The 20,439-nt window shown below is 35.2% G+C and overlaps 1 protein-coding gene and 1 long non-coding RNA gene across 4 annotated transcripts in view; both read left to right on the forward strand.

Annotated features, from left to right (window-relative positions):
• The window catches only part of LOC311615174 (protocadherin-11 X-linked), a 128,186-nt gene extending 117,849 nt beyond the window's left edge, over positions 1-10,337 (forward strand). Inside the window, exons 3-4 of one of the 2 annotated variants that reach the window (XM_084870443.1) lie at positions 4,706-7,216; positions 9,784-10,337. In XM_084870443.1, the coding sequence (XP_084726569.1) occupies positions 4,706-7,216; positions 9,784-9,822 (2,550 nt within the window). In that variant the 3' untranslated portion in view covers positions 9,823-10,337. Of the gene's footprint in view, positions 1-4,705; positions 7,217-7,462; positions 7,569-9,783 lie in introns of those variants that run through there. The other variant, XM_084870444.1, reaches the window with a different exon arrangement.
• Positions 1-20,439, forward strand: part of LOC311615238 — a 1,780,830-nt gene that overhangs the window by 1,578,020 nt on the left and 182,371 nt on the right. The gene's annotated exons all lie outside the window — the stretch shown is intronic.

Raw genomic sequence — 20,439 nt, forward strand, 5'->3', positions numbered from 1 at the left:
GTTGATCTTATGTATTGTTTCTTTGGTCTCTATGTAGTTTATCTCCACTCTGATTTTTGTTATTTCCTTCCTTCTGCTAACACTGGGCTTTTCTTATTGCTCTTTTTCTAACTCTTTGAGTTGTAGAGTTAGATAATTTGTCACCATTTTTTCTTGTTTTTTTGCAATAGGCTTGTAGGGATATGAACTTCCATCTCAAAACTGCTTTTGCTTTGTCCCATAGATTTTGGATAGTTGTGTTTTCATTGTCATTTGTTTTCAGGATGTTTTTAATTTCTTCCTTGATTTCTCTGGCAACCCAGTGTTTGTTTAATAGCATGCTGTTTAGTCTCCATGTGATTGATTTCTTTGGATTATTTTTATTGTAGTTAACTTCCACTTTTATGCCACCATAATCTGAGAAGATGCTTGATATGATTTCTATCTTCTTGAATTTAAAGAGACTTTGCCTACATCCCAACATGTTGTCTATCTTTGAAAGTGATCCATGTGCACTTGAGAAGAATGTATATTCTGTACCTTTGGGGTAGAATGTTATGAAGATGTCGATTAATTCCATCTGGTCTAGTGAGTCATTTAGGATTGATATTTCTTTGCTGATTTTTTGTTTAGATGATTTGTCCAACGGTGACAGTGGGGTATTAAAATCTCCTACTATGATTGTATTGCTATTAATCTCTCCCTTAATGTCCTTCAGCAGTTTTTATTTCATTTTATTTTATTTTTATGTATTTGGGTGCTCACGTATTGGGTGCATATATATTTACTGGAGTTATTTCTTCTGGTTGTATTGCTCCCTTTAGTATTATGAAGTGGCCTTCATTGTCTCTTGTTATGTCATTCACTCTGAGATATAATTTGTCAGACATAAGTATTGCTACCTCAGCTTTTTTTTTTTTCATTTTCCTTTGCCTGGAAAGCCTTTTTCCATCCCAGTCTGTGTGCGCCTTCTTTTCTGAAATGGGTTTCTTGTAGACAACAGATGTATGGGTCTTGTTTTCTTATCCAATCTGTTACCCTATGTCTTTTGATTGGAGCATTTAATCCATTTACATTTAAGGTTATTATTGATAGGTACTCATATGATGCCATTTTTATTCTATACCCCTGTGTTCCTTCTTCACTTTCTATTTCTTTATTTTTACAGTAGACCCTTTAGGATTTCTTGCATTGCTGGTTTGTTGGAGATAAATTCCTTTAGCCTTTTTTTTTTTTTTGTCTGTGAAGCTCCTGATTTCACCTTCAATTTTTATTGATAGCCTTGCTGGGTGCAGTATTCTTGGATTCAGAACCTTCCTTTGCATGACTTTGTATATTTCATCCCCTTCACTTCTGGCCTGATGATTTTCTGTTGAGAAATCAGTTGCTAGTCTGATGGGGGTTCCTTTATATGTAACTTTCTGTCTCTCTCTGGCTGCTTTTAAGATTATTACTTTGTCGTTCGTGTTTGCCAGTTTAATTATAATGTGCCTTGGCACTGGGCTTCTGGGATTCATTTTACTTGGGACTCTATGAGCATCTTGGATTTATGTGGGTTCTTTCTTCTCTAGCTCAGGAAAGTTTTCTGTCGTTATTTCTTGAAATACGTTTTCCATGTCTTCCTCAGTTTCCTTTCCTTCTGGAACCCCTATTATTCAAATATTGTTTTGTTTTGTATTGTCCTAAAGCTCCTGTAGGCTCTCCTCCTACTTTTTAATTTTTTTTTTTTTCCTAGAAGCTGCTCTAATTGGGTATTTTATTTCCGTCTTGTCTTCTAGCTCACTGATGCGGTCCTCTGCTTCTTCTAGTCTACTCTTGATACTTTCTATTGAGTTCTTCATAGTAGCAATGCCATTTTTCATTTCTTCTTGGTTCATCTTCATTTCTTCTTGGTCATTGTCAAATTTCTTTTCCATTCTTTTTAGCCATCCTATGATCATTACTCTGAATTCTTGCTCTGGTAGGTTGCTTGCCTCTAACTCATTTACTTCCTTTTCTGGTGATGCCTGCTTTTCTTTCATGTGCAGGTATTTCTTTGTCTGACCATGGTCTCTCTTTTCAGGATGTCTGGTTATGTGGTTTTCTTTCTCCTGCCATGATTTTAAGGCACAAAATACAACACTATCAGGTACAACACAAAAGGCACTGAACAGGAATGTATTTGCCATATTAATAACCTCTAATAAAGCTGACTACTAGAGAAAGGCAAATTAGGGAATAGGAGAGAAAGAAGAAGAGTTAAAAAAAAAAGAGGGATAAATAAAGAGATAGAAAAATGAAGGAAAAAAGTAGTGTTGAAATGAAATTGGGAAACAGGATAAGAGAGAGAGAGAGAGAGAAGAAGAAGAAGAAGAAGAAGAAGAAGAAGACTAACAGAAAAAGAGGAAACGAACTATATATATATATATATATATATATATATATATATATATATATATATGGAGAAAATTCCCATAAAACAACTATTAATCCCTGCAAATGCCAGCAATAATACTTGGAGATTTATACAAACTACAATATCCACTATTATTACAGAAGGCTATGATAAACAGAAGTCAAAAACAAAGCAATTAAAAATACTAAGCAACAATAACAAAAGAATAAACATATCAATTTCACTAAAAAGCCTAAAAATTTAATATAATCAACATTCACGCAAACAGCAGCAAAAGGATAGAGAGGAAAACTTTGTTTTTTTAACTAGTTAATATAGCGAAAAGAGTAGTATTTATGCACTTGGAGCAGGGGGTTAAAAATTAAGTCTATAAGTATGGTGAGCATTTTAGCAGGGGGTATACAGGTAGAATAGGGTAAAACTAAAGCCGGAAAGGGATAAGATAAACAGGAGATGAAAAGGGTAAAGGTTATTAAGAGAGTGGTGGTGTAAAGGTCGAGTTGAGATAGGGTTGAACTATGCTATAGTAGAGATTAAAATAGAATGAAGACTAATCCCAATGTAAAATAAAAAGAAAATGTTACTAAAAGAAGAAGAAGAAGAAGAAGAAGAAGAAGAAGAAGAAGAAGAAGAAGAAAGAAAAAGAAAGAAGAAAAAGAAAGAAAGAAAAAAGAAAAAGGAAACAAAAAATGAAAAATAGCAGTAATAATAATGATGGTTGAAATTGAAAAATGTAGTAATTGGAAAGGTAAAATCAAGTGAGGAAAAAAGAAAAAAAATTTGTTTCTTAAGTAAAAGATGTAAAAAATGAAAATAAAATAAAAGATGAAATTAAAAAATAGAAAAAATTATCATAAAAATGTGCAGTAGTGGTCATACACTTTCTCTGTTATTCTATTTGGCATGTCTGTTTCTTGATCCAGACAGTATTGCAGTTCCCTGCATTCCACTGCACCTCAGTTTGGTAATCTTGTCCTTAATTTTAAGTAGGCTATTTCTTAGTTATTTGTGTCTGTTTAATTTTGATTAATTAAAAGTAATAAAAAAATAAAGAAAGGAAAAAGGGGTCAAAATCAGTTTGTAATTCAGCCCCTAGGTGGCAGTGTTTCTGGTCTGACTTCCCAGTCTTTTAGGCCACTCTAGCCTTCTTTCTCTATGGCTCTCTGTTTTGTTGAGGTTGCTGCCTGGGTGCAGGCTCCAAGATTGTCTTGGCTCCCAGATGGTCAATTCTTACTCTGATCCCCTGTTTTCAGAACGGCAATTTCCCCCTGCTGTCTCCCAGGATATGCCAAACTGTGCAGTCCTTCCCTAGTACTCAGATGCAAGGGGGTGAAGAAGATTAGGTGCCGGAGGCGTCTGCTCCAAGGTGTCCAGATGTTTCGCTTTTGCCGGGACAGTCCGATTCTTAACAATTTGTCCGGTGTCCCTTGACGTTTAGATTTATTATAGATTTAATAAAATAAATCTACAAAAAGTCCCTATTTTTGGGAAGATCATGCCAAACCCAGCACTGGGTCTTGCAGCACACGATTCTCTCTGCAGCCGCTGCCTCTTTAGGCGCAGCTCTGGGTGCGGGCTGCTCTGGCTGTGGAGCCGCTTGAGTGCACAGCGGCTACAGTCGCTGCCTGCGTGGCGGAGACCCAGAACCCTCACGTTTTCCCTGCAAACTCTGATCTTTCCGTGGGTGATTGAAGAACTCCCTTGAATCCATGTGTTTGCGCTGATTGGGGCGTCACAGCTGTTCGATGGTCTCCTCAGTTGTCAGTTTTTGCTATATTTTTTAGATGCAATATATGTACTACTGCCTTGGATGAATATTTCATATTCTATTGTAACTTATGTTGGTGAAAAGCCACCATAAGTTACAATAGAATATTTTTATCTATATCTATATAATATAATTTATAAAATATTTTATTTAATATTTTATTAAATCTACAATAAAATATTTTATTTATATGGAGTAACTGACTTAAATTAATTTATAACTTCATTCACCATGTGAAACAGTGACAATTATTTTAAAATATTCTACGTCTTCCTTTTGAAACTTTAATAGTTCACATGGGTTACATTCATTATTATAAAATGCTACAACCTTAACAACCCTCAGGACATTTTCTAAAACTCTTTAATTTATAAAATGCCTAGAGATGTTAAGCGACTTGCTTATGGTAATAATATTAGTTACAGGCCAATTTGGGACTTAGAGAATTTAAGTTTTATGGCATCTATTCCTGAGCTAATATTATATCATGTGGCTTTGAGAAATTAAAAATTGTTCTCATTACATAATAATGTAAGTTAAATGTTTCATTCTATATTTTCCAGGGTCAAAATGTTTTTGGGCTTGATGTCATTGAAACACCAGAAGGAGACAAGATGCCACAACTGATTGTTCAAAAGGAGTTAGATAGGGAAGAGAAGGATACATATGTAATGAAAGTAAAGGTTGAAGATGGTGGATTTCCTCAAAAATCCAGTACTGCCATTTTGCAAGTAAGTATTGCTGATATAAACGATAACCACCCAGTTTTCACGGAGAGTGAAATTGAAGTCAATATACCAGAAAATGCTCCTGTAGGTACTTCAGTGACACAGCTCCATGCCACAGATGCTGACATAGGTGAAAATGCCAAAATTCACTTCTATTTTAGCAATCTAGTTTCCAACATAGCCAAGAGACTATTTCACCTCAACTCCTCCACAGGGCTTATCACAATCAAAGAACCATTGGATAGGGAGGAATCACCAAACCACAAGTTACTAGTTTTGGCAAGTGATGGTGGGTTGATGCCAGCAAGAGCAATGGTGCTAGTAAATGTTACAGATATTAATGATAATGTCCCATTAATCGATATAAGATACATCATCAATCCAATCAATGGCACTGTGGTTCTTTCAGAAAATGCTTCACTCAACACCAAAATTGCTCTCATAACTGTGACAGATAAAGATGCTGACCATAACGGTAGGGTGACATGCTTCACAGATCATGATGTCCCTTTCCGGTTAAGGCCAGTATTTAGTAATCAGTTCCTCCTGGAGACAGCTGCATTTCTTGACTATGAGTCCACCAAAGAATATGCCATTAAATTACTGGCTGCAGATGCTGGCAAACCTCCATTGAATCAGTCATCCATGCTCCTTATCAAAATAAAAGATGAAAATGACAATGCTCCCATTTTTAACCAGCCTTTCATAAGTACTTCTGTTCCTGAGAATAACTCTCCTGGCTCTCAGTTGACAAAAATAAGTGCAACAGATGCAGACACTGGACGTAATGCTGAAATCAGTTACCTGTTAGGCCATGATGCTCCAGCTGAATTCAACTTGGATCAGCGTACAGGCATTCTAACTGCAATGAAGAAACTGGATAGAGAAAAACAGGAAAAATATTACTTCACAGTTCTGGCACAAGATAATGGTATTCCACCATTAATAACCAATATCACAGTCTTAGTGACAGTTCTTGATCAAAATGACAATAGTCCAATTTTCACACACAATGAATATAATTTCTATGTCCCAGAAAACCTTTCTAGACATGGCACAGTAGGACTAATCACTGTAACTGATCCTGATTATGGAGAAAATTCTGCAGTTACGCTCTCCATTTTAGATGTGAATGATGACTTCACCATTGATTCACAGACTGGTGTCATTCAACCAAATATTTCATTTGATAGAGAAAAACAAGAGTCTTATACTTTCTATGTAAAGGCTGAGGATGGTGGTAGGGTATCACATTCTTCAACTGCCAAAGTAACCATAAATGTGGTTGATGTCAATGACAACAAACCTGTTTTTATTGTCCCTTCTTCCAACTACTCCTATAAATTGGTTCTACCATCCACTGATCCGGGTTCAGTGGTCTTCACAGTAGTTGCTATTGACAATGACACTGGTATTAATGCAGAGCTTTACTACAGCATTGTAGGAGGAAACACAAGAGGTCTGTTTATAATCAACCAAACAACAGGCAACATTACAATGAAAGAGAAATGTGTTTTAGCAGACCTTGGTTTACACAGATTGGTAGTCAAAGCTAATGACTTAGGGCAACCTGATTCTCTCTTCAGTGTTGTAAGAGTTAATCTATTTGTGAATGAGTCAGTAACCAATGCTACACTGATTTATGAACTGGTGCACAGGAACACTGAAACATCAGTAACCCAAAATATTGAGACAATTGATGCATCCTCCCCAACCACTGACTATGTCAAGATCATGGTTGCCATTGTTGCTGGCATCATAACTGTCATCCTTGTTATTTTCATCACTGCCATCATAAGATGCTGCCAGTCACCACATCTTAAGGCTGCTCATAAACATAAGCAGAATTCTGAATGGGTTACTCCAAACCCAGAAAACCTGCAGATGATAATGATGAAGAAAAAGAAGAAGAAGAAGAAGAAGAAGAAGAAGAAGAAGCATGCCCCTAAAAACTTGCTGCTTAACTTTGTCACTATTGAGGAAACTAAGGCAGATGATACTGACAATGATGTAAGCAGCATCACACTAGATCTTCCCATTGAGCTGGAAGAGAAAACCATGTGCAAGTACAACTGGGGTACTACACCTACTACTTTCAAGCCTGACAGCCCTGATTTGGCCCAGCACTATAAATCTGCATCTCCACAGCCTGGTTTCCAGATCCAACCAGAAACTCCCCTGAATTCAAAGCACCACATCATCCAGGAACTGCCTCTTGATAACACCTTTGTGGCCTGTGATTCCATCTCCAAGTGTTCCTCCAACAGTTCTGATCCCTACAGCGTTTCTGAGTACAGCTATCCAGTGACAACTTTCAAGACTCCTGTGTCTGTACACACCAGACAGGTATGTATTCACAGTTTCTAAGTAACTTTTTAAACTTTATTTTGTTTTGTTTTGTTTTAATTATTTTAAGTTGAAGTAGAACTTTACAATATCTATTAACTCAACAAAGGATCAAAACAATCATACTCTGCAGAAGTATCTAAATAGATATATGGATTTAAATTTGGTAGAAAATGAGAACAGATAACTGTTTGTTTGTTTTTTTAAATATTCACCCAAGGGTAAATTTTCCATTGATTTTTAAAGAGAGAGTGAAGAGAAAGGAGGAGGGAGCTGCAGAGAAAAAGAGGAACATCAATGTGAAAAAAACACATCATCTGGGTGCTTCCTGCATGCTCCCCAACCAGGAGCCAGGGACCCAGCCTGCAACCAAAGTACATGCTCTTCACCAGGAAATGAACTCATGACCCTTTGGTCCATGGGCTGACATTCTAACCACTGAGAAAAACAGGCCAGGGCCCAATAACTCTTGATTGTAGGAAAACTTGGTCAAAACCATTATTAGAATAGGGCCAAGGTTGTCTGTAGATGACAGTATAGCACATCTTGCTATAGAATATACTAGAAAAAGTAAAATAAAGGCATCCTGGCACTGTCCTCAGTACCACTGTGGGCATGAGCATCAGAACAGTTGAGGCCAGACATATCACAGTAAAGCTGTTTAGAATCTGATAAGTAGGTGTTGATGGAGTTGAGAATCCCAGCTTCACTATGTTTGCTCAAAACATTGAAATACCATCAAAACCTCTTCCCTACCCACCATGCCCCCAAGCCCACACAATGAAAAGAGTATTATTTTATTATTAAGTATTTACCATTATTCTGGTTCATAAAATCTATATTCAAACAATGTAACAATAATGGGATTAGAAAAATGAAATCTTGTTACTCACACTCATCTTCAATCCAGAGAATGAAATATACATAAGATCTCTTTTGGAAAATGAAATGTTTACTTCCTCTAATGGAGGGAGAAGAAGGTAAAGGCATAGTAACACCCAAGAAATATTTAAACAATAATTTAAAACCCAAAAGAAATTTATAAAAATAATTTATACAATGTTTTTTTTTAATCTGTATTCCATGGAGAAGAAAAATGAATAAAAATTTATCCAGAAATTTATAAGTAAATTAAATGTTTTAAATGTGGTTATTTCCTTAATAATGTGATGTATTTTATCTATTTTTATTTTTCTCAAAGTCATACCACATATTGACTTCATTATTTTGTCTTTGTTATTCTTAAAAAAGTCATCATCTCAGTTTCAGTGAATAAAAATTTTTGAAACCTACTCAGGGTTAATAAAATGATAGTGATGTGAAAATGAATATAAGGGTCTTCTCAACAAGGTTAGAAATAATAAAGAAGTCTATCAGGATTCAAAATAATAATAAATCTACCGTATTTTAAGAAATTATGTTAAGAATCATGATCATTCAAGTATAGGTATGGTTTAATTATAGCATAACATGATTTTTCTCTTAAGCACACAGTAAAGGTAAGATACTACTAATTAAGATGTGTATGTTGTTACTATAGATCCATAATTACACTGTTGCATATGATAAAGTAGAACTCTTAGTCACTTTGTGGAAAGTTTCTATTATGCCTTAAATAAGTTTACAGTGCAGTAGTTAATTCCCTGATATGAATGTGCCACATTTTTTTTCTACTTTAGTGGCTCTTAGATGGGTGACAAACATAATAAATGCCTAACATCTCAGGATGTGTTTTTGTTAATACTTAACAATTGAAAATCACACTCTTATTTTCTGATTTTTTTGGCTATTATTCTGTTTATTGGAAGCACTTCTCAACAAGAAAACATCCTTTATGAATAACACTTTATATTCATTTTGTATCCTAATAGCACTTTTCCTTGGTCTAATTTGTGATTTACTTGAAATGTATAAAACTAATGTTTGTGAATTACATTGGCATACCATCATTTTTAATAGATTGACTAATGTAGTTTGTTAAAATAATACTAATTTCAATTGTTTTGGAAAACATGGAGATGTTTTATGAGATAGATTTATTTTATTTGAGAATATACAATAAGTAAGGCACGGATGAAAGAAAAAATTAAAGTGTTTTCCAAATATCCTCTTTACTTGTTTTGGGCATGTGGTAATTTTTTATAAGTAGTAAAATTAATAACTTTTTTCATGATGGCATTTTATTTTATTTAGATAAGAGATCTTTTCCTAGAAGCAGAACAAATAAATTCATGAGATAGGCAAAATAATTAAAGTATACATTAATGAGAATACATTTTTGGTTATCATTAGGTTTTCATTAGATAAAAGACTTTTAGAATCAATGAGTTCTTAGATGGTGTATTCTATTTTTTCAAATATTAAAAAATAGGTAAATTCTATATTTTCTGTATCTCATTCACAGTTTTTTTTTTCCATATTAATTACTAAATATTTTCTGGACATGAATTGGAGAATTTAGGCAGGTTAATATGACACTAAATATAATGTGATTCCTTTTATTTTGTGCTGCATTTTCAATATTCTTCACGCTATGTATACACTCTTTAATTTCTGATTAATTCCAGGAGAAGCATCTTATGTTCACTGATGTTGCAGAATGTTAAGAAGATAAGTGAGCACTGAAAAAAACAACAAAAAAAAAACACACAACCAACTAGTGTATATAAATTCAAATGCAGTAGGTGTCTTATTCTTAAAGAAAATTCACACAAAATGGGGGAAAGTGTCAACCAATAAAATAATAGTAAAAATACATTATTCCTTAAGGAAATTTTGATACTGTAATAAAATAATACTGTTAGCAGAAGGCAAATATTCTATTTGATTTTCTTTTTCTTATTTTTTTTAAATTTCTTTATTGATTAAGGTATTACATATGTATACTCATCCCCCCTTACTTCCCCAACTCATGCCCTCACACCCCTGTTGTCTGTGTCCATTAGGTAGGCTTATATGCATGCATACAAGTCCTTTAGTTGATCTCTCTCCCTTACCCCCACCCTCCCCTACCTTCTTTCTGAGGTTTGACAGTCTGATCCATTCTTCTCAGTCCCTGGATCTGTTTTTGTTCATCAGTTTATGTTGTTCATTATAATCAATAAATGAGTGAGATCACGTGATATTTATCTTTCTCTGACTGGCTTATTTCACTTAGCATAATGCTCCCAGTTCCATCCATGCCGTTGCAAATGGTAAGAACTCCTCTTTTACCATAGCATAGAATTCCATTGTGTAGATGTACAACAGTTTTTTAATCTACTAAGCTGCTGATGGGCATTTGGGCTGTTTCCAAATCTAGCTACTGTAAACAGTGCTGCTATGAACATAGGGGTGAATATTTCCTTTCTGATTCATGTTTGTAGTTTATTGGGATATATTCCAAGAAGTGGGATTACTGGGTCAAATGGGAGTTCCATTTTTAGTTTTTTGAGGAAACTCTATACTGTTCTCCACAGTGGCTGCACCAGTCTGCATTCCCACTAGCAGTAAAGGAGGGTTCTTTATGTCAACATCCTCGCCAACACTAGTCCCTTGTTGATTTGTTGATGATAGCCATTCTGACAGGTGTGAGATGGTACCACATTGTCTTTTTGATTTGCATCTCCCAGATAATTATTGACATTGAGCATGTTTTCATGTGTGTCTTGGCCTTCCTTCTGTCTTCTTTTGAAACATATCTATTTAGGCCCCTTGCCCATTTTTTGACTGGATTGTTTATCTTCCTTTTGTTATGTTGTATGAGTTCCTTGTAAATGTTGGAGTTTAAATCCTAATTGGTGATAACATTTGCAAATATGTTCTCCAATGCTGTGGGCTTACTTGTTTTGTTAATGGTTTCCTTTGCTGAGCAAAAGCTTTTTATTTTTATGTAGTCCCATTTATTTGTTTCCTCTTTAGTTTCCATTGCCCTAGGAGCAGTATCAGTGAAGACATTCCTTCAGCTTATGTCTGATATTTTTGCTGCCTGTGGATTGCTCTGGTATTTTTATGTTTTCCCATCTTATATTTAAGTCCTTTATCCATTTTGAGTTTATTTTTGTGTATGGTGTAAGTTGGTGGTCTAGTTTCACTTTTTTTGCATGTAACTATCCAATTTTCCCAACACCATTTATTGAGGAGATTATCTTGACTCCATTGTATGTTCATCCCTCCTTTGTTGAATATTAATTGGGCAAAGTGGTTTAGGTCAATTTCTGGGTTCTCTATTCTATTCCATTGGTCTATATGTCTGTTCTTGTGCCAGTACCAGGCTGTTTTGAGACCAGTGGCTTTGTAATACAGATTGAAATATGGTATTGAGATCCCACCTACTTTGTTCTTCTTTCTCAGGATTGTTGCAGCTATTCAGGGTCTTCTTTTTTATTCTAGATGAATTTTTGGAAAGTTTTTTCTAGGCCTGTGAAATATGGCATTGGTATTTTAATGGGGAGTGCATTGAACCTATAGATTGCTTTGGGTAGTATGGACATTTTGATGATGTTGATTCTACCAATCCATGAACACAGTATGTTCTTCCATCTGTTCATTTCTTCCTCTATCTCTTTTTTCAATGTCCTGAAATTTTCCAAGTACAGTTCTTTTATATCCTTAGTTAAGTTTATTCCTAGTTATCTTAACTTTTTTTTTTGGTACAATGGTGAATGGGATTGTTATTTTTAGTATCTCTTTCTGTAAGTTCACCACTGGTGTAAAGAAATGCTATAGATTTCTTGGCATTAATTTTGAATTCTGCTATATTGCTGAATTCATTTATTAAGTCTAATATTTTTTGATCAAGTCTTTAGGGTTTTCTATGTACAGTATCATGTCATCTGCAAATAAGGACAGTTTTACTCATTATTTTTTCCAATTTGTATGCCATTTATTTCTTCTTGTCTGGTTGCAATGGCTAGTACTTCCAGTACTATGTCAAACAGTGGTGGTGAGTGTGGGCATCCCAGTCTTGTTCCTGTTCTTAGGGGGAGTGTTTTGATTTCAGCCCATTGAATATCATTTTGTCTGTGGGTTTGTCAAAAAAGGCTTTTATTATGTTGAGGTATGAGCCTTCTATTCCCACCTTGCTGAGAGTTTTTATCAAGAAAGCTTATTATATTTTATCAAGTGATTTTTCTGCATCGATTTATATGAGTATGTAAGTTTTATTTCTCAATTTTTTTTACATTTTTTAATTAAATTATTATTTGTGTACATATGTTAACATTGCCCCCCACATACATACCCTCCCTCCCTAGAGTTTTGTGTTCATTGGTTGTACATATATGCATGTATATAAGTCCTTCAGTTGATCTATTATCTCCCACAGATCTCCCTACCCTACCTGCTTTAATTTGACAGTCTGCTTGTTGCTTTACTGTCTCTAAATCTATCTTTTGGTTCATCAGTTTATTATGTTCTTTATTATCCATAAATGAATAAGGTCATGTGGTATTTCTCTTTCATTGACTGGCATATTTCACTCAGCATGATGTTCTCCAATTCCATGCCGGTTGCTGCAAATGATGAGAATTCCTTCTTTTTTATGGCAGCATAGTATTCCATTGTGTAGATATACCATGGTTTTTTTATCCAAACATCTGCTGATGGGCACCTAGGCTGTTTCCAAATTCTAGCTACTGTAGACTGTGTTGCTATGAACATAGGGGTGGATATATCGTTTCTGACTGATGTTTCTAGTTTCTTGGGATATATTCCTAGGAGTGGGATTACTGGGTCAAATGGGAGTTCCATTTTCAGTTTTTGGAGGAAACTCCACACTGTTCTCCACAGTGGTTGCACCAGTCTGCATTCCCACCAGCAGTGCACAAGGGTTCCTTTTTCTCCACAACCTCGCCAACACTTGTTGTTTGTTGATTTGTTGATGTTGGCCATTCTGACAGGTATGAGTTGGTACAGCATTGTTGTTTTTATTTGCATCTCTTGGATAATTAGTGACTTTGAGCAAGTTCCCATGTGCATTTTGGATTTCCTTCTGTCTTCTTTTGAAAATATTCTATTTAGGTCCATTGCCCATTTTTTAATTGGATCATTCATCTTCCTTTTATTTAGTTGTATAAGATGGCTGTAGATGTTCGTGATTAAACCTTTATCAGTGGTAACATTTGCAAATATGTTCTCCCACCCAGTGGGCTTTCCTGTTGTTTTGTTGATGGTTTCTTTTGCTGTAAAAAAGCTTTTTATTTTGATGTAGTCCCATTTGTTTATTTTCTCTTTAGCTTCCATTGCCGTAGGGGCAGTGTCAGTGAAGAAGTTCTTTTGGCATATGTCTGAGATTTTGCTGCCTGCGGATGTCTCTAGTATTTTTATGGTTTCCCGTCTTATGTTTAAGTCCTGAATCCATTTTGAGTTTATTTTTGTGTATGCTGTAAGTTGGTGATCTAGTTTCAGTCTTTTGCATGTATCTGTCCAATTTTCCCAACACCATTTATTGAAGAGACTGTCTTGACTCCATTCTATATTCGTTCCTCCTTTGTCAAATATTAATTGAGCATAGTGATTTGGGTTGATATCTGGGTTCTTGATTCTATTCCATTGATTTATATGTCTGTTCTTGTGCCAGTACCAGGCTGTTTTGAGAACATCGGCTTTGTAATACAGCTTAAAGTCTGGTATTGAGATCCCTCCTACTTTACTCTTCTTTCTCAGGATTGCTGTGGCTATTTGGGGTCATTTATTGTTCCAAATGAACTTTTGGAGAGTTCTTTCTAGTCAGTGAAATATGCCATTGGTATTTTAATGGGGAGTTCATTGAACCTATAGATTGCTTTGGGAAGTATGGACATTTTGATGATGTTGATTCTACCAATCCATGAACATGGTATGTTCTTCCATCTGTTTACATCTTCTTCTATCTCTTTTTTCAGTGTCATGTAGTTTTCCGCATATAGGTCCTTTGCTTCCTTAGTTAAATTTATTCCTAAGTATCTGAATTTTTTTGGTGCGATGGTAAATGGAATTGATTTTTTAGTCTGTTTCTGTAATTTCACTGTTGGTGTATAGAAATGCCATGGATTTCTTGGCATTAATTTTGTATCCTGCTACATTGCCAAATTCATTTATTAAGTCAATTAGTTTTTGAATGGAGTCTTTTGGTATTTTTATGTACAATATCATGTCATCTGCAAATAAGGATAACTTTACTTCTTCTTTTTCAATTTGGATTCTTTTTATTTCCTCTTCTTGTCTAACTGCAATGGCTAGTACTTCCAGTACTATGTCAAACAGGAGTGGTGAGAGTGGGCATCCTTGTCTTGTTCCTGTTCTTAGAGGGAATGGTTTTAGTTTTTGCCCATTGAGTATGATGTTGGCTGTGGGTTTATCATATATAGCTTTTATTTATTTATTTATTTATTTATTTATTTATTTATTTATTTATTTTTATTTATTATTTTTTATATGTTTTATTGATTTTTTACAAAGAGGAAGGGAGAGAGGGATAGAGAGAGAAACATCGACCAGCTGCCTCTTGCACACCCCCTTCCGGGGATGTGCCCACAACCAACGTACATGCCCCTGTCCAGAATCGAACCCAGGATCTTTCAGTCCTCAGACCAATGCTCTACCACTGAGCCAAACCGGTTTGGCTATATAGCTTTTATTATGTTGAGGTATGATCCTTATACTCGCACCTTGTTCAGAGTTTTTATCAGGAAAGGTGTTGGATTTTATCAAATGCTTTTTCTGCATCAATTGATATGACTATATGATTTTTATCTTTCAATTGGTTTATGTGATGTATCACATTTATTGATTTGTGGATATTGTACCATCCTTGCATTCCTGGAATAAATCCTTCTTGGCCATGTTGTATGATCTTTGTGATGTTCTGCTGGAGCCGATTTGCTAGGATTTTGTTGAGAATTTTGGCATCTATGTTCATGAGGGATATTGGCCTGTAATTCTCTTTCATTGAGTTGTCTTTATCTGGTTTTGGTATTAGGGTGATGCTGGCTTCATATAAGGAGTTTGGAAGTGTTCCTTCCTCTTGAATTTTTTTGGAATAGTCTGAGGAGGATAGGTTTTAGTTCTTCCTTGAATGTTTGGTAAAACTCTCCTGTGAAGCCATCTGGCCATGGGCTTTTGTTTGCTGGAAGCTTTTTGATGACTGTTTCAATTTCTTCCCAAGTCACTGGCTATTGAGATTTTTAGATTCTTCCTGATTAAGTTTTGGAAGTTTGAATTTGTCTAGGAATATGTCCATTTTCTCCAGGTTGTTCAGTTTGTTGGAATAGAGTTGTTCGTAGTATTTTGTAACAATCATTTGTATTTCAATGGGGTCTGTTGGTATTTAACCTCTTTCATTTCTGATTTTTTTTTATTGAGTCCTCTCTCTTTGTTTCTTGGTTAACCTGGCTAGAGGTTCATCAATCTTGTTTATCCTTTCAAAGAACCAGCTCTTGGTTTTGTTGATCTTATGTATTGTTTCTTTGGTCTCTATGTAGTTTATCTCCGCTCTGATTTTTGTTATTTCCTTCCTTCTGCTAACACTGGGCTTTTCTTATTGCTCTTTTTCTAACTCTTTGAGTTGTAGAGTTAGATAATTTGTCACCATTTTTTCTTGTTTTTTTGCAATAGGCTTGTAGGGATATGAACTTCCATCTCAAAACTGTTTTTGCTGTGTCCCATAGATTTTGGATTGTTGTGTTTTCATTGTCATTTGTTTTCAGGATATTTTTAATTTCTTCCTTGATTTCTTTGGTAACCCAGTCCTTGTTTAATAGCATGCTGTTTAGTCTCCATGTGTTTGATTTCTTTGGGTTATTTTTATTGTAGTTAATTTTCAGTTTTATGCCACTATGATCTGAGAAGATGCTTGATATGATTTCTATCTTCTTGAATTTAAAGAGACTTTGCCTACATCCCAACATGTTGTCTATCTTTGAAAATGACCCACATGCAGTTGAGAAGAATGTATATTCTGTGGCTTTGGGGTGGAATGTTCTGAGGATGTCGATTAATTCCATCTGGTCTAGTGAGTTATTTAGGATTGATGTTTCTTTGCAGATTTTTTGTTTAGATGATTTGTCCAAGGTTGACAGTGAGGTATTAAAATCTCCTACTATAATTGTATTCCTATTAATCTCTCCCTTAATGTCCTCCAGCGGTTTTTTTTTTTTTTTTTTTTTTTTTTATATATATATATATTTGGGTGTTCCCGTATTGGGTGCATATATTATATATTTAGCAGGGTGATTTCTTCTGGTTGTATTGCTCCCTTTAGTATTATGAAGTGGCCTTCATTATCTCGTGTTATGTCATTCACTCTGAGATTTAATTTGTCAGATATAACTATTGCTACCCCAGCTTTGTTTTCATTTCCTTTCGCCTGTAAAACCTTTTTCCATCCCTTCACCCTCAGTCTTTTTGCGTCTTTTTTTCTGAGGTGGGTTTCTTGTAGACAAAAGATGTATGGGTCTTGTTTTCTTATCCAATATGTTACCCTTTGTCTTTTGATTGGAGCATTTAATCCATTTACATTTAAGGTTATTATTGATAGGTACTCATTTAACACCATTTTTATTCTATACCCCTGTGTTCCTTCTTTGCTTTCTATTTTTTTTATTTTTACAACAGACCCTTTAGCATTTCTTGCCATTGCTGATTTGGTGGAGGTAAATTCCTTCAGTCTTTTTTTGTTTGTGAAGCTCCTGATTTCACCTTCAATTTTGATTTGTAGCCTTGCTGGGTATAGTATTCTTGGATTCAGACCCTTTCTTTGCATGACTTTGTATATTTCATTCCATTCCCTTCTGGCCTGATAAATTTCTGTTGAGAAATCAGTTGCTAGTCTGATGGGGGTTCCTTTGTAAGTAACTTTCTGTCTCTCTCTGGCTGCTTTTAAGATTCTTACTTTGTCATTGGTGTTTGCCAATTTAATTATAATGTGCCTTGGCGTCGGTCTTCTGGTATTCATTTTTTTGGGGACTCTGTCAGCATCTTGGATTTGTGTGGGTTTTTTCTTCTCTATCTCAGGAAAGTTTTCTGTCATTATTTCTTGAAATACTTTTTTCCATGTCTTCCTCAGTTTCCTTTCCTTCTGGAACCCCTATTATTCGAATATTGTTTTGTTTTGTATTGTCCCAAAGCTCCTGTAGGCTCTCCTCCTGCTTTTTGATTTCTTTTTTTAGAAGCTGCTCTAATTGGGTATTTTTTTCCATCTTGTCTTCTAGCTCACTGATGCAGTCCTCTGCTTCATCTAGTCGACTCTTGATGCTTTCTATTGAGTTCTTCATGGTAGCGATGTTGTTTTTCATTTCTTCTTGGTTCATCTTCATTTCCTCTTGGTTCTTCTTCAATTCCTCTTGGTTCTTCTTCAATTCCTCTTGGTTCTTTATTTCTTCTTGGTTCTTCTTCATTTCTTCTTGGTTATTGTCAAATTTCTCTTCCATTCTTTTTAGCCATCCTATGATCATTACTCTGAATTCTTGCTTTGGTAGGTTGCTTGCCTCTAACACATTTACTTCCTTTTCTGGTGATGCCTGCTTTTCTTTCATGTGCGGGCTATTTCTTGTCTCCCCATGATCTCTCTTTTCAGGATGTCTGGTTATGTGGAGTTCCTTCTCCTGCTATGATTTAAAGGCACAAAATACAACACTACCAGGTATAGCATAAAAGGCACTTAACAGGAATGTATTTGTGATATTAATAACCTCTAATAAAGGTGACCACTAGAGAAAGGCAAATTAGGGGATAAGACAGAAGGAAGAAAGGTAAAAATAAAATAAATAAAAATAAAAAATAAATTAGAGGGATAAATAGAGATAGATAAGGAAGAAAAAAAAAGTAATGATGAAATGAAGTTGGAAAACAGGGAAAAAAGAAAGAAAGAAAGAAGAGAGAGAGAGAGAGAGAGAGAGAGAGAGAGAGAGAGAGAGAGAGAAGAAGTAGACTAACAGAGAAAGGAGAAACAAACTATATATATATATATATATATATATATATATATATATATATATATGGAGAAAATTCCCATAGAACAACCACTAATCCCAGCCAATGCCAGCAATAATACTTGGAGATTAATAAAAACTACAATATCCACTATTATTAAGTAAGGCTATAATATACATAAGTAAAAAACAAACAAAAACAAAGGATTTTAAAAAAGTACAAAGCAACAATAATAACACAAGAATAAGGTTAACAATTTCACTAAAAAGCATAAAAATTCACTATAATCAACATTCACGCAAACAATGACAAAAGGATAGAGAGAACAGTTTTTTTTTTTTTTTTTAACTAGTTAATATAGTGAAGAGAGTGGTATTTATACACTTGGATCAGGGGGTTGGAAATTAGGTCTATAAGTATGGTGAAAGGTTTAGCAGGGGATATACATAAAGAATAGGGAAAAACTAAGGCTGGAAAGGGATAGGATAAACAGGAGACAAAACGGGTAAAGGTTAGTAAGAGAGTGATGGTGTAAAGGTCAAGTTGAGATAGGGTTGAACGATGCTATAGTAGAGATTAAAATAGAATGAAGACTAATTCCAATGTTAAATAAAGAGAAAATTAAATGGTACTGGAGAAAAAAAAGTAGAAAAAGAAAACAAAAAATGCAAAATAGCAGAAGTAGTAATGATGGTTGAGACTGAAAAATGTTATAATTGAAAAGGTAAAATCAAGTAAGGAAAAAAGAAAAAAATTCGTTTCTTAAGTAAAAGATGTAATAAATTAAAATAAAATAAAAGATGTAAAAATGAAAATAAAATAAAGAATAGTAAAATTAGCATAAAAATGTCCAGTTGTGGTCATTCACTTCTCTGTTATTGTATTCGGCACGCCTGATTCTCGGACCAGACAGTCTTATAGTTCCCCGCATTCCACTGCACCTCAGTTTTGTAAGGTAGTCCTTAATTTTAAGTAGGCTATATCTTCTTTATTTGTGTCCATTTATTTTTGATTAATTAAAAGTAAAAAAAAAAAAAAAGCCAGTTTGTAATTCAGCCCCTAGGTGGCAGTGTTTCTGGTTTGACCTCCCAGTCTTTTTGGTTGCTCTGGCTTTCTTTCTCTATGGCTCTAGCTGCCAGGAAGGCAATTTCCCCCTGCAGTTTCCCAGGATAAGCCCAACTGGGCATTCCTTCCCTAGTATTCAGAAGCAAGGGGGTGAAGGGGATCAGGTGTCCAGATGTTCCGCCCTTGGTGGGACAGCCCCGATTCTTAACAATCTGTCCTGTGTCCCTTGGCATTTTAAAAAAATAGTCCCGATTCTGGGGAAGATTATGCCAAACCCAGCACTGGGTCTTGCAGGGCAGGATTCTCGGTGCAGCTCGATGTGGGGGCTCTGGGAGAGGTCTCTGCCGCCGCAGCGCTGGTTGCTTGGTCAGGAAATCCTGTCCAGCGGACCCTTCCTTACATTCCTTTAGAGTTCTGCTGCACCTTAGCTGCCACTCAATATTCCCTGAGTGACTCAGATGCTGCTTTTTTCTGTTCTGGGACCAGGGTCAGAACAAGTCCATCTGTTCGGTTGCCATCTTGTCTCCTCCTCTTCCTATTTCTCAATTTGTTTATGTAATCTAACACATTTGTTGATGCAATCCTTGCATCCCCGGGATAAATCCTACTTCGTTATGGTGTATGATCTTTCTGTTTTACTGCTAAATCTTATTTGTTAGAATTTTTTTCTGAGGATTTTGGCATCTATGTTCAAGACGGATATTGGCCTATAATTCTCTTTCTTTGTGTTTATCTGGTTTTGGTATTTTGGTGATGCTGGCTTCATGGGATGAGTTTGGAAGTATTCCTTTCTCTTGAATTTTTTTGGAATAATCTGAGGAGAATAGTTTATAGTTCTTCCTTGAATGTTTGGTATAACTCCCATATCAGCTGTCTGGCCCAGGGCTTTTGTTTGCTGGATGCTTTTTGATCACTACTTCAATTTCTTGCATAGTTATTGGCCTATTGAGATTTTTAGAATCTTCCTGATTTGAGTTTTGGAAAGTTGTTTTAAGGAATATATCCATTTCCTCCAGGTTGTCCAGTTTGTTAGAATAAAGTTGTTCATAGTATTATTTAACAATCCTTTGTATTTCTGTGGATTTTGTTGTTATTTCTCCTCTTTCATTTCCGATTTTGTTTATTTAGGTCCTCTCCCTTTGCTTCTTCGTGAGCCTGGGTAGAGGTTCATCAATCTTGTTTATCCTTTCAAAGAACCATATCTTGGTTTCATTGATATATATATATTGGTCTCCATGTCTTTTATTTCTGTTCTGATCTTTATTGTC

The sequence above is a fragment of the Pipistrellus hanaki genome (assembly GCF_964339955.1).
Source record: "Pipistrellus hanaki genome assembly, chromosome: X".
Lineage (NCBI taxonomy): Eukaryota > Metazoa > Chordata > Mammalia > Chiroptera > Vespertilionidae > Pipistrellus > Pipistrellus hanaki.